Here is a 15,512-nt window from a genome sequence, read left to right as displayed (position 1 = left end):
TGCAAATTGGACACCATTAAATTAGGCTTGAATAAAGACTGAGAGTGGATGGGCCATTACACAAAGTAAAACTATTTCCCTATGCTTATTCCCCCATGGCCCCTACAGTTCCTCACATTTTGTCAATTGCTGGAAATAGGCCATTTTCATTACTACTACAAACAGTTCTTTTTCTCTCCTGCTGGTCATAGCTCACCTTAACTGATCACTCTCATTACAGTGTGTATGGTAACACCCATTGTTTCGTGTTCTCTGTGTATCTTCCTACTGTATTTTCCACTGCATGCATCCAATGAAGTGGCCTGTAGCTCACGAAAGCTTATGCTCAAATAAATGTGTTAGTCTCTAAGGTGCCACAAATACTCCTGTTCTTTTCGCGGATACAGACTAACACGGTTGCTACTCTGAAACCTTTTCATCTTTTGCACTCGTTGAGACAGGGATTCCATGGAAAAAATACTGTCATACAGTATCATGCTGTTTAGGTACAAAGAAAGAAGGTAAGGTGGCATCATTTCCTGACTGCTGAGTACTTCATCTTGCGACCTTGCTGGTTTTTTTGATGTAGTTGGTTTTGTATGAACTATCTAAATACACGTGTCTGTGTAACTTTACATTGTATTAATTATACACACACGGCTAAAATTATTTTCTCTGTGCATTGTTATAGTTATACTTTATAGTCAATACCTGTTACCTTCTGTTCTCAATCCAGAGGATTAGAGAAGATTTTTTATTTTCTAAGTAATATAGTTCTTGAATGTATTACTCTTACGCAGTACACACAGTATGAAGTGCTATTTTCCCCACATTGCAATGTATGAGAGCATAAACAGTAGATTTTCATTATACTAACTCTTAAGAAAAATATACTGCTTGAGCACACGGATATCAAACTGTAATGGGGAGAGAACTGGATAATGTTTTATAATATTGATAACTGGTTGCAGTATTTCTGAATATAAATAATTAGGCTTTACTTAATCCATGATTATGACAGTTTGTGCTGGCATCATAAAGACAAATCAAAGGATCTTTCAAGCACAATCAAAGATGGATATAAAACAGTGGTGGATTGCACTTACTGAAAGTGATGTTGAAGAATTGTTGAATTGACTAATTACATACAGAGGCTATTTCCTTTTCTTGGTGCTCTTAGAAGAGGATTTTGGGGGCTGTTTGTTTTTCGTGTTTATGACCAAACGGATTGTAACAAATGAATAAATAAAACAGACTGTTATATAACAATCTGTTCCATGAGAGCTCATAAATACACACACACACACTCCAGTACAAAGTTGTACAAAGAAAATTCTGGACATTGAATATTTGTAATGTGAATTTTCCCCTGCTTTATAATACTGTACATACTTGTACAAATGCCACCAGCTGCCATATCTCCTAGATCACTGATTTTAATATCAAAGTTATTGGAAAAGAAGTAAATTTCGAAACCATGACCAAGTGCTTCCCAAACACTGTAGTTTTAATTGCCTCTAGCTGCTAATTACTGTAAAAATCTGGCAGACTAACGCTCTTCACTTGGCTATGACTGTATCCTGATGTTTTGTTTTCCATTTTTGGAAGCACCATGTGACCAAGCACCCTCCCTGCATGCCCCCTTATGGGGGTGGGGCAGTGGTTCTGCCTCTGTCCTGCAGGTCTCCAGCTAATCACCCCTGACTCTCCCGGTTGAGGTGACTGTAAACGTTCTAGCCCTCCAGGGGCTCCCCAAATCCAGAACAAAGAAACAAACTCTTCTGTCACTGCCAGGCTCAAGGCTCACCACACTCAGCAGCCCTGCTGGGCTCTGCAGTGTCCCAGGAAAGTGCACACTTCCAACCTTGCCAGGGCTCACGCAAGCCTAAGTCAGTTGCTGGCAGCCAAAGAAGGCAATCGGCTCCAGCGAGGCCTACCTTTCCACAGTCTTTCTTGATTGCTGGCCCCAGGCAGCCTGCTCTCCTGCAGTGAAAGCTGCCGATCTGCACTGCCTCCTGCCAGGTTCCAGGGAGCTGGGCTCTCCCTTTTTAGCACTTCCCTCAAAGCCTCATACTTGCTTCAGGAAGCGCTGTTTCACCCACCCAAAAAAGCAGGTCATTAACTCTTTCCTGACGTGTGTGGGGTATGTGCACTATATCACACAGCACTATTTGTTAATGCCTGTAGAGTTATATCATATGCAGACCCGGCACATGTGGCACTATGAACATTCAGTCCACAAAGCTTTTCCTGAGATTACCTGCTATTAAATTTGCCTGGTTCTTCTTCTCTAGCATGGTGAAAGCCCAAGCTCAATTCTGCATCTATTCCAAGGCCACAATAGTTGTTCATTTGTACAATCTGAAAAACAAAACAAAAATAGCAGTATGCTGTGGTATACCGTTGAGACTCAAATGTCCGCAGCAGAGGGTCCCATATTTGTATTGAACATTTTCAGTGAAATTGACATTTGTAGATTTTTCAAGTCACTGCACACAAAGCAATTTAGAAGTACAATTTCCCTCACAGACAGCCCCAGTACAAAACACAACATTAAAATGAAGCTATGGTTGAGAGTATTTATCAGTAATTTCTGGGTGAAAAACACTGCAGGGATATTGTAATTATCCCTAAACCAAGCATTCCAAACCCAGGACATTTGCAATTAATAAGGTTACACTTAAAAGAAATCCAAATATGGGAAAGCATCAAAATGCGGAGTTACGGTACCTAAACAATCTTAGCTCCACCTAGTGCTACCATTTAATGATCATATGACTATGACTGAGAAATTGTAGCGTTCGTTATCCCAGATTAAACCAATTTCTAAAGACATTCTTTTTCTCATATTTCCCTTCATGGTGTCACTATAGGGGAGAACTTGACAACTTGTTTGTGCATGGAAGGAAGCATTACACAGGGCTGGTCTACACTACGGGGTAAAATCGATTTTAGATAAGCAATTTCAGCTACGTGAATAACGTAGCTGAAGTCGAATATCTAAACTTGATTTACTCACCCGTCCTCACCGCGCGGGATCGATGTCCGCGGCTCGCCATGTCGATTCCGGAACTCCGTTGGTTTGGTGGAGTTCTGGAATTGATATAAGCGCGCTCAGGGATCGATATATCCCATCTAGATTAGACGCGATATATCGATCCCCGAGCAATCGATTTTAACGCGCCGATACGGCGCGTAGTCTAGACGTGGCCACAGTATCATCATCGCAGCTGTCACCTGTAGATTTACCATCACATCATGTGGCCTTGGTTTCTTTATCCTGAAAGATGTTCTAAACACACCAGACCAGAAGACGGAACCAGAGAACACCAACATTTTCACATCTGTGTCCTGAGCAACTCATGCGGTGGGAACCTAATGTTTCTATTATTAAATCCTCCCCAATGCGCCAGTTTCAACCAGAGCATTTTTCCTCCTGGCACATACATGCGCTCTCTCTCTCCCTCTGCCTTCCATCTTTAGATAGTTGAGACAGCTAGGAGAAATCTACCCTTGCAAAGCACTGTTGTGACCAAGTGGTAAGCTAACCACAATGACTTCACAGCCTGATTCTGCTTAAAAATTAGGGAGCTCCCTGAGTGGCTAATAAAGTCACAAGCCATGTATTGAGCCTGGGGTGTTCCAGCAACTGAACTGCAAAGACAGAATCTCTACTTTTTTTGTAATCATCTGCTATTCTTCTCTCTTTCTCCTTTATCTTGTGTCTTGTTTTGTCTTAAAACAGAACCAGACTTTAAACAACAAATCCCAGGGTTACATTTGCAAATGACATTCTCCCTTTCCCAAACAAAGAGATCTGATGTCATGAGAGCCTGTCAAGCAAGATTTTCACTTAAAAGACAGCATACGGAGACAGGGAAAGAGATAAGGTATATTGTTAAATTAAAGTTTTACCGAACCTCAGCTTAGTGAGATCTAGCAGAACATTAACAACCAACTTTCTGGACTGTTTAACAAAGTGTAAGGATTCCAATTCCATTATAGGGGTCTGAAATGTAGCTTTGATCTTCCTCTCAGCAGAACCTATTCTCACCTGAGCTGGGAACCCATTCCTTCCCAACCTCAGAAAACAGACACGACTACTGTTAACTGAGCACTTGTAGTCACTTACCGTCCCAGTCAGAGATGCTTTGTGCCTGAGAAATAATTAATATGTAAAGTGTCCATAAAGAATATATTGTGTAACTGATCTCTGACTTCAAGTGTTTTAGAACTGTACTCAAAGAAGCACGTCGCATTTACCTCCCCCCCCACAGATTTAGTGACTGAGCTAAGTCATATAGAGTTATTACAGTAATACCCAAAGGTGTGTTGAAATAAAAGACAAATCACAAGCCACTATGGTACACTATGATCTCATTCATCCTGCAATAAACCAAAAGTTTTTAGAAAACAAAACAGTGAAATACCTTTGGAGGCTCAGGTTCCAAAATACCATTCTCTGCACTTTCAACAGCTTCCTGAGCATCTAAAAGGATGGTCCAACGATCCATAAGTACCTCATCAGCTTCATCTACAGATATCAGAATAGAGTAGGGATCTTCCCCGCTATAACCAGCTCCCCAGCGAAGCACCCTCCCTAAATCATTACCTGGACAAGGAAAAAGCAAACTGTTAACTTGTTTAATCAACCAACTGATAGTGTGAAAGATAAATGCCTTGTAATTGCTCCAACCACAAGGGTACTAGTCAGACAGTGATCACAACTTCCCAGCAGTAAAACCGAACTGAAAATGTAACTTTAACATACATGAAAAGCCTGTAAGTAAATGTTGTCTTTGCTGTTATGTAAGTAAATTATTAAATACATCATGTACTGCTTTATGTAAGAGAGACACACAAAATAGGAATATTTATACAGTATCACCTGAAAATTTCCTCTCACAGTTATAAGGTCAGGAGATCTGTTATAAAGGGTGCATCGAACTGTTAAATTTCAGACTGCTTGTGAGCAGCAGCAGACCAGTCCTCCACTGGAAAGAGGAGTATACACCTCCCTCTGAAGTTTCTACTGCTTGAGATAACTTCCACACCAACATCAATGCCATCTTATTTTCCTACATCAGAAGTTGGGATGATAATATTTTGAAAGGGAAAAGTTTCTCCTACTGAAGTGCATGGGAATAATTTCCCTAGATAAAATAATCCCGAAGCTTTGGATATCAATTTCCATCTGTATTCTGGATGTCCACTTTGCTTCCACAATGGGCCGGGGCCATGGTCCTTATAAACTGAAGGAAGGGAATTTTAAAGTAAACTCAGATAAATTACCCTATTATTTTCTAGCATGCTAGTGTCTCCAGATCCTCTACGATGGGCTTTTAAAAGCACAGAACTGCATTTATCTCCCATTATCTTCGGTTAGGGTCTACCATAAGGATTGCACTGCCTGGTTCACTCATGAGGGATTCCTTCAAACACTGATTCTCTGCATTCACTTGTTGAAGGAATGGAAGAACAGGCCATAGGACCTTGACATCTGCCAATCACTGCGATAAGGAGAGATGCAGAGGGGCTAAAAGAGTAGCTGGATAACAATTATATGAACTTGAGTCCATTGAAGCACTTCTCTGCATGACACCAGCATTTTCAATTGGCTCCTTTTTTTTTTTTTTTTGGAAGCACCATTTGTTCTTTTCCTTTATGGCCATCTTCATCTTCTGCCAACTTTCTTCCAAGATGAGACTTGTACCGAATGGTATCCATCCTCACCTCCAGACCTATGATTGATTTTCCTGGTGTCATGCCTATCGTGAATCCAAGATGCTGTAGAAATGGAAATTCTGTGTGTTGTTTATGCTTTCTCTCTATGCACAGCCCTGATCAGCAAACTGTCTAGGAAAGGACAGGCAGGAACTCCATCCTTCCCTGAAGTTGTTATTAATGGTACCATGGAAAAGACTCAGAGCGTAGGTCTGACTGAATGGCATTGATTGGAGCTGGAATAGGTGGCACCCTCATGCATAACAAGGGAATAGTTTGTGGGGTAGTAAATGGGTCGATGGAAGACAATCTGTATACGGTTGTCTGAGTGAACATGAGAACCTCCCTTTTGAACTTTGGCTCCTTTAGGAACCTGGTCAGATGCTCAGACAGAACCCGGCTCTGTTTTTCCTACCCTTCTTTGAGGACAGAAAAAGGAATGGGAACACCACTAAAGTTCTTGCTACATGGGTTGCATTGTTCCGAGTGGGTCCAGCCACTTCCAGGGGTTGCTAGAGATTGGGAATGGGACAATAGCATGCCTGTGGATTCCTGCAAAGCTTCAAAGAGCAACAAAGCCAAGAGCAGCCATTTGCTTACAAACTGAAAGAGCCTGGCACCAATTTTGGGGTCTAACTTCAAACAAAAGCTGGTTCTGAGGAAGTTGAGAACCTTGTCTCCATAACAGCATATGGGCATTCCTTTTAGTACGGCCCCTCGCAAAGTGGTACTCTCTCCTGCTGAATTTCAGAGATGGCTTCAATTTGCAGAATGACTCACATTCCTGGCTGGGGCCAGAATATAAATAAGTTTTGATGACTCCATTACTACCTTATCTCTTGTATTTCTGAAAATATTCTCACACTGAAGTACTAAGAGTTGAGAACTGATATGCCTACGCATCTAACTCAGTGACCAAAGATCTGATGAGCGGAGAAGAGAACAGGATAATGCTGGGACATGGCATAGCTGGTTACGGTGAGGGTATCTCAGAGTCCCGTGGCTTGAAATCAGCCCTGCAGGGCAGAGGTGGCAGTAAGCCTGGGACATCACAAAGGCCTATGGCATGCCATAGTATATGCTTACATGAAAGTTATTGTAACCCATTAGTCTAGGTAAAAACTGACAGGTATCTCTAGAGGAGGCAGCCAAGGTGACCTTATGCAGACGGGGCTCAGAGGGACAACTCCAGTTTGTAGACAGACAGAGCCATGTTTCCCAATAGGACATGCAATAAGGCGAGTGAGGGAGGATGCACAGGCCTCCCCTTTGGCTCTCTCAACTTACCCTTCTCCCTGACCCGTTGCAGGGTCACCAAATGCTGCAGCGCTTCATAAGAGACCGAGCTGAGGAGAAAAATTCCCCCAAAGGCAAATGCAGCCCTGGAACATGACTGGCATTTAGATGTCCAACTGTTAGTCGGAACTTTGAAACAAAGAGAGTGGGATTCTTCTAAGAAAATCTAAGTAGCAAGATGAGGGGGGAGAGATAGCTCAATGGTTTGAGCATTGGTCTGCTAAACCCAGGGTTGTGAGTTCAATCCTTGAGGAGGCCATTTAGGGATCTGGGGAAAAAATCTGTCTGGGGATTGGTCCTGCTTTGAGCAGGGGGTTGGACTAGATATCTCCTGAGGTTCCTTCCAACCCTGATATATTCTATGAGCCCTGCACCTGGCACTAGGAAGGCAAAGGAAAATGGTGGAGATGGGGGACTCCCCAGCTGCCAGTGAAGGTCATGTCTGTTTCTGTCCCCAAGCTGCAAGCAGGCTGAAGTACCAAGTCTATTGGCCATCGCACAGTGCAGAAAGTGTTGGCTACACTAGGTAGCCAGGCTCTGCCTGAAACAGAAGAGCTAATGCTGTTGACAGCCATGCCTTATCTGAAAGCAATACGTTGCCACCCCACAGTGGTGAGGTAAATTCATTAATGTTCTATGTCCTGGTCACAGGCAGAATCCTGGAGAAGGCATTTAGCAAACTGTCACACACAATTTGCCTATTTGTGAATTTCGTTCCCAACCCTATTTTATTAGCACAGTTAAGCACACGCATTTCGTGAAAGATTTTCTGCATTTAGATAAATATATTATTATGAGATACTGGTTGTATACTATGACTACATGACATGAAACAGCTGTTCCTTATGAGTGCATGTGGACACAAACTCAGAATGAGCAACAAGTTGGCAAGAAACTGGCATAAAACAACTTGACAAAATAAAATGAATTTATAAAGGACACGGAGGAAGAAAAGTAAGCTGTTAGGTACTGAAGATGACACGTCACTTTATATGATAAATATTCCCCCCAGATGGGTGAAGAGAGACCAGATCTGTCTTTTAGTTCCTCATCCTGTCGGTTAATCCACATTTCAGTTGTTATTTATTTTCTGCATGCAATAGGTTGAAGATCCTCAGTTTTGTTCCTTTTTTCTTAATAGGCCTGTGAATTCAGGTTGAACTGATAAGCCACAGAAAGAGTGTGGGAAAAATAAGAGTTAATCACTTGCATCTGATAAGTTGCCTGAGTACTATGGGAAGATTAGTTTATTCTGCTTTTCTCAATTCCAATTTCTAATTTCTCATTTTAAGTTTACATGAATGCTAATGAACTTTCCCCGAACCAATGCTTCTGACAGTGATCAAGAGAATTCATTATAAACTAATTAGTCTCAATATATTTCCAGCATCACAGATTCTCGATCATATTAGTCACATTTCAATTCGTTACGGATGTACAAAAGTTTCCATGTCTAATTTTACTATAGAAGAATCTAGGAGGGGAGAAACACTCAGGCCTTTTCTTGTAATTCTGCAGTAATCTTAAGGGTAGTGTGACAAAAGTTCCTCCTCTGCCTTGGTGGGTCCTGCGCTTTCTGGCGGATTTGCTCATCTCAGAGGTTCACGGCAGCCTTCTGCTAGAGGCTCAGACCTGCCGTTCACTCAGCTCACCTCATCACTGGCCAGCATGGGGGAAAGGGAGAACAATCCCCGCAGCCCCTGTTATCCCACCTAGTGGGTCAGGGGACAGGCTAGGGACCTTCCCTTCTGGTGGGACCCACAGTCAACTCCTCTTGTATCCAATGCAGGGAGGGGGAAACTCGGGCCCATCCTCTACTCTGGGTTCCAGCCCAGGGCCCTGTGGATCACAGCTGTCTACAGTGTTTCGTGTAACAGCTGCGTGACAACTACAACTCCCTGGGCTACTTCCCCAGGGCCTCCTCCCAACACCTTCTGTATCCTCACCACAGGATCTTCCTCCTGACGCCAGATAGCATTTGTACTCCTCAGACTTCCAGCAGCAGCACATCCATCCTCTCACTCTCAGCTCCTTGCATGCCCCTCACTAACTGAAGTGAGGTCCTTTTTAAAGCAGGTGCCCTGATTAGCCTGCCTGTCTTAATTGATTTTAGCAGCTTCTTAATTGGCTCCAGGGGTCCTAATTAGTCTGCCTGCCTTAATTGGTTCCAGCAAGTTCCTGATTCTTCTGGAACTGCCACTGTTACCTTACCCAGGGAGAAAGGACCTGCTTAATCTGGGGCTAATATATCTGCCTTCTATCACTCTCCTGTAGCCATCTGGCCTGATTCTGTCACAGCGGGAGGACTGGAGAACGAGGTAGTCACTGGGTAAGAGGGAGTGGGACTGGTCACTTACTGGAGGGAAGGCTGTAGCATATGGGGAGGGAGGAAAACAGAGCCCTAATCTAGGTGAACAAGCAAGAGGGTAATGACAGCAAGAGAAGAAGTGGCTGACACTCACCACTAGTGGCTAGACAGAGTAAAGAGGAGCCAGTTAGAGAGAGAATAGATCCCACTATTGCACTGGGATTGCAAAGCAACTGGAGTGCTGCTGCCTTTGGTCAGGCCCTTAGGCTGCAGCCCGTGTGCTTCTGGAAACCTAAATACAAATAATGAGAACATCTGGTTGATCTGGACTTCCACAGTGCTAGGTTCATACCACTTCCGTTTCCGTGCTCTCTGGTGACCCTTTGGCCAAGTGGTTCTCAACCTATTTACCATTGTGGGCAGCATATGTAGCTCTCTGTGTGTTATGTGGGCTGCATGCACACAATATATACACTGCTGGTATGGTCCTGAGGATGTCACATGGGCCGTAGCTGTGTGCTGATTGGGCCGCAAGCTGCCTGCGGGCTGAGAACCACTGCTTTGGCCAAGCACCACTGATGGGTTCTGAACAGAGGATTGCTGCAACCTTAGAGCCTTTTGAGGGCAAGATGGAAGAGTCAAAGAATAATGATGATGAAATGGTCTTCATTGTTTCCCTCTTGGATGCACGCCGACTGCTTGAATGTAACATATGAAACTAAAACAAAATGCCAATCAGGTAACACAAAAAGAAAAACTACTAATTTTTAGCATCCTCAATAGCTTCCGATTAACATTTCTCAAATAAACCCCATTCCATACCGTTATTTCTCACCTGTTCCTAAAGGTAAGATGGCTACAGAGGGCTCTGAGCACACGAGCCTGTGTCTGATTTCCTCCAGCGCACCAAGGACCCAACCAACTGTGCCGTCGCCGCCGCACACCAGCACTCGGAAATAGGGAACTTGAGAGAATGTATGAAATCTTCATTTAAAAACAAAAGCATAAGGAATAATATTACACTGTGATGCAGAAAATTAATTAGGCCTCCCATAACACTCTCTTTAAAATAACACAATAGAGTTCTTAGTCATTATTGCTTTTTCCTTCTCTCGCTTTAGAGTTTTGATTAAGAAAAGCTGATAAAATGGACAATAAAACTTAGAACTATCAGAGGAGTTTTCTGCCTAACAAACTTGAAGTTATATTTCTCACAATGTTTCCTCATAGCCGAAGTTGGTAGCTGAGGTCTCTCCCACAGGGAATTAAAAAGGCACAGACACAAAAAGTGCTACATTTTTAAAATGTGTCTAATTGTGTTTTCATTTACACATCTGTAATTCTGTTCGTCACTTGGGATTTCTATCTGGTTTTAAATGGAAGTTTACAACACCATTGTCATTCACGCCGAGTGCAGTACTTGGTTATTAAACAGTGAGCATTTCCTTGTCCGCTAGCATATACTGCTGGGACTGCACAACTATGGATTTGTAAAAACTGAGATTCCTAATAGCAACCCATTTGCAGAACACCTTCAACCCTACCAATCAAGGCACTTTACAATGGAGTTTATCATTCTTCCCATTTTACAGGAGGAAAACTGAGGCTCAGAGAGGTGAAGTGTCTTCCCCATAGTAACAGAGAAATACTGCAGCCAAGAATAGGTTCTATGGGCATAACACTGACAGTCATGCTGTAGGAACCAACCTAAATGAACCACGGTCCTGACAAAGTTAGAAAACCTGTATTGCTTATTTTTTACTGCTTCTTCTTTATGGACTGTTGAACCCACTTGCACTAGATGAAGGTAAAACAACAAAGTTAACCTTTGAGAGTTTTATTTCAAAGCACTGGAGTCAATTTAGGTAACACAAACATAAATAGTAACGTAGTAGGATTTAAAAAAAACACATTTTTCCATTACAATAAGCAGGCAAAAGATTTATACGAACGGAAGAGAAAGCACTCATTGGTAACTAAACTGTGTTTTTGAAAAACCAGTAACACATTGCTTTTGTTTTTCCATTCACATTTCTTCTTACATCTTAGAAATGGCGCTATCATTTCTGAATAATCAGCTCCTCTTAAATTTCTGCAACTGTAGGCAAATTCCAGGAATAGAAATAGAGACATTTATTACACCCTTCTATTACCTGACGTTAAGAATGGTTGGAAATAGTGGCAAAAATTACGACTTGGCAGCCATGTTGCTCAAAGCCCTCTCTTTTCCTCCCTTCCTTCTCCATCAATTGTGTTAACCACCAGTAGTTATTTGCGCTGTGGTGATGTGCACATGCTCCCATCAGGATATGGACCTACTGTGCTAGACACTGATAAACACATCAGAAACAATTCTGCCCTCTCCTCTTTGTGAAATGTGAAAGTTTTCCATTTGTTTTTAAAATAAGGACCACAATTTCTAAGAGAGGCCCTGCAGTGTAATTCTCACACGTGCAATACAGGAGTAAATAAAATGAGTTGGAGGAAATTTTAGCTATTTAGTGTGTGTGACAGAGCGAGAGGTCAAACAAGTATCAGTAAATTACTATTTTGATGATACTATTCCATTCATTAAAGAACTATTGTGATAAAAGATTTACCCAGGCAGTGGACCTCCATTAGTGAGTTCAAAGACCTGATGAGGATTTAGTAGTTTTCTAAAACTGTAGAGTAGATCTCGGCCTTTCAAACCTCCACTTTTGGGATTCACAAAGACAAGTAGTGGACAGCAGTTCTGTGGTAGCTTGGTATGCTGCAAGATGCAAAGAGGTGTTAGAACAAATGGGTACATGCTAGATTATTACAGTATTCCAAGAATATCCACTCACAATCCTTTAGTAAAAAACCCACAATCAACAGGTAGTAGCGTAGTTTGAATGCATATTCAATTTTGCTTTTTCGAAAAGTGAAGATGTATAGTTAGCTTGGCCATGTGGTAAAAACGAAGGCATTACATGACACTATTTCCAAGGTATGCACATCAGGTTCAGTTTCTATTGACTTTAGAAAGAACCATTTCAATAATCTGAGTCCACTGAATTCAAGCAGCAAAGCCTATCCACTGGGGCCCTAAATACTCTTACCAAAAAAAAAAAAAAAAAAAAGTCATAAAATGCCCTGTTTGGAGCATGAAGTCTAGGAAAATAGCAACTGCTGGTCTAGATCACAGCCATGATCCAACTAATGCAGCATCCTGTCTCCACGCGTGATCAGTGCCAGATGCTCCAGAGGAAGGTGCAAGAAACCTGAACTGGGAGGGGCTAGGGAATGATCTACCAGTGGGAAATATTTTTAACTCGACCCCGTCAGTGACGGATTGGCTCATGCCATGAAGAATGAGGTTTATTATCCCATAAAAATCTGGGGGATTTGGGCCGGGGGGGGTTCCCCTTGATAATATAACTGTTACATTAGGCTCCATGCCTCTCTTGCCATGAAGCCCATGGCTTGGCTTGAAATGTAAAGGTCTGTCACACTGTTGCCCAGGATTGAGGGGTGTGTCTGCCCCAGAATGTGATCAAGCTAACTGCGACCATGTTATGTACACTCAGCCACCCTGAACTAGACCACCACTTAGTTAAGGGTTAATTTGGAGACAGGCTTTTAGATGCAAGGTCAAATCTAGCTGGAAGTTTCTGCTAATTAGAATGGAAGGAGGGGACAGACAAGTGAATAACTGAGACTGAAAACCTTGCTGGTTGGAAAACCTGGAGTCTGGACGTCTCTGATATTAAAAGTTTATTGAAAGTTAGAAAAGTGATGATCCAGTAGGGGTCATCATGACCTATGTGTTTTGTAGAAGTTAGTTATAAAAAATCAGCTAATAGAGTGTACCTGGGAAGCCATCTTAAGAGATGTTTTTTCCTAACATCCCTTCTCCCCGGTGGGTGAGCAACCGGTCAGTGCAAACCTGCTGTTAATTACTCAATACCGTTCCAGATGTCAGGTAAATATCTGAGATGTTCTAAACCTATTGCTTATGTCTGTGTGTGCTTAAATCTAATAAACTGCAGTGTTAGATAGAGCACACTGACTTGCATGAGTCTTACCAGCTGGAATTGCTGTGTTCCCACTGATTTATTCCTTACAGTGCCTGGAGTGAATAAACCCCAGGTAATAGCCCCAAATAGCAATCCAGGAAAACAGGGGGGGCATGACACATGTCACTAAAATCTACCCTTCTGATTCTGACCCTTGAAAACCTGAACAATCACGACCAAAAAGGTCCAGTGATCCTGATCCCCACAAAAGCCAAGTGCCATCACACAAGCTATCAAATCACTACTGAAAACAGAATAAACATTGGGGAAGTTTTAAATGAGCCCTGATCTGCCTCTCTCTGACTTTGTCACTACCCCTGCAGCTAACTACTGAATGGAAGGGACTGGAGTCGCTGGGGCCACATCTCTCTCTTAACCTCAAGTACTCAGTGCTGTGAGTGCGCTGTCATGTCACCTCATCTGGCACTACTTTCACCAGAGCTCCCAAAGCTCAGAGGGGCGGGGGTGGGGATCCCACCAGAAGCCACCTCGAAAGAAGAATCGTTCACTGTATTATGGGTGTTGAACATAGTAGGTGGTTTGTAGGATAAGGTAAACATACTGCGCAGAAGCAGCACATAGGGCTTCACTGGAAGTCAGAATTAGGTAAGGAATAGATGTCAGAAATACGGCATTGGAACGGTTTTAAATCAGTTTTCAAATGATTGGACAAACATCAGAAAACACCAAGCTACCTTTCTTTTCATTTCATTCAGCCAGGTATTACAGAAGAATAACTTCCATAGAGACACAAAGACGGCACACAAAGAAAAGCTGCTTCTTCATTTCTCTATCAGGCATTTTCAACTGAGAGTTCCCAAACCGAAACGTTGGCGGTGGCCCCTTATTCATGGTCATTTGCATTCACCAACGGGACAGCATTCAGAGAACAGCAGTTTGGCATGAGGCTGGAAGGAACGATTTATGAGGAAAGATGAAAAGAACTAAAATATCAGTAGTTTGGCTAAGCAGTGATTAAGGGGGATCATGACAACAGACTACAAATATTTGAAGAGTATCTACACCTAGGAAGTGCCTACATCATATGGGGATCATTCCCCACACATAGCTACAAGGAAGTGTAACCAAGAGTAACGAGATTAAACCAACATGTGGCAGACGTAAGCTGAACACGAGGAAATACTTCCTGACACAGAGGGATGTTTGCCAAGATTTTCACAAGTGAATAATGACTTTGGGTATACCGATTTTTGAGTTCCTAACTTGAGATATCTTATAGGTGCTGGTTTTCAGAAAGGATGGAGTGCCTGCCCTTTGGAAACCAGGCCTTTTAAGATGTCTTAAATCACTTATCATTATGAAAATGTTTGTCTTTACCATATTAGTCTCCAAAGAGATCCCACAGGCAATAGTCCCTTTCACCTGGGACTCGTAAAAGTAGAATGGAAAGACCACTGTAGGTAAAAATCCGGCACTAGCAGGCAGAGAGCTTTTCTACCGACAGCATCTAAGGTTCTAGTGGGTAATAAGAGAAAACAGCCAACTTGAGCTGTAACAATTTGAGAGTTTATGCTACAAATATGCAAATAAAGACAATTTAGGCTGTCAAAGTTTAAAGACAACTACAAGACTTAGGAGTCTGGGAGCGATATCCAGCTGCTCATCTGGGGCAGCAAATGGCAGAATTACTTCTCTTCATCCCAGAAGTCATGTATGACAATACTATTGGGTACACTGTGAAAACTGGTTAGCTTTGAATGTAAGCAGAGCAGACCAGGCAAGGTTCCCACTTTATATAACAACAATGATGCTAAGAATTGGTTTGAGGAGGAAAAGAGAAGTGAAGTCAAAGGATTATATGAATGAATATACAGGAATCTGTTATATCTTATCAATACTCCAGCTAAGGGTCCGGGAAGGATGCATCATCTAAGCTTCATTTTCAGTCATTTAAAACTTTCTCCACAAGACTTTTGTTTTTTGGGGGGGGATGGGCGGAGGGGCTCTGATAGTTCTCATGTTTGGTCTCATGCCCAGAAAAATTTAAAAAAAAAATCTTCAAAATGTATTTCACTGCTTGACTTATCCAAATATGAGGGGAAAGCTTTGTCAAGTGTTAAAAGGATATTTCAGACACTTTCTCCCCTTTATAGCTGAAAACTTTTAAACACTGCAAACTAGGCAAGTACCTCATCTTGAATGAG

General features: G+C 42.3%; 1 protein-coding gene across 3 annotated transcripts in view; it reads right to left on the bottom strand.

Moving 5' to 3' along the window:
- DGKQ (diacylglycerol kinase theta) overlaps positions 1 to 15,512 on the bottom strand; it is a 144,833-nt gene that overhangs the window by 21,251 nt on the left and 108,070 nt on the right. For all 3 annotated transcript variants that reach the window (XM_032767097.2, XM_075067398.1, XM_032767096.2), the window contains exons 16-19: positions 11,908 to 12,059; positions 10,143 to 10,291; positions 4,410 to 4,591; positions 2,240 to 2,340 (exon numbers count right to left, since the gene is read on the bottom strand). In XM_032767097.2, coding sequence (XP_032622988.1) covers positions 2,240 to 2,340; positions 4,410 to 4,591; positions 10,143 to 10,291; positions 11,908 to 12,059 — 584 coding nt within the window. The remainder of the gene's footprint in view (positions 1 to 2,239; positions 2,341 to 4,409; positions 4,592 to 10,142; positions 10,292 to 11,907; positions 12,060 to 15,512) is intronic.

This window comes from Chelonoidis abingdonii, chromosome 6 (assembly GCF_003597395.2).
Source record: "Chelonoidis abingdonii isolate Lonesome George chromosome 6, CheloAbing_2.0, whole genome shotgun sequence".
NCBI classification, from domain to species: Eukaryota; Metazoa; Chordata; order Testudines; family Testudinidae; genus Chelonoidis; species Chelonoidis abingdonii.
This window is presented reverse-complemented; position numbering and strand designations above follow the sequence as displayed.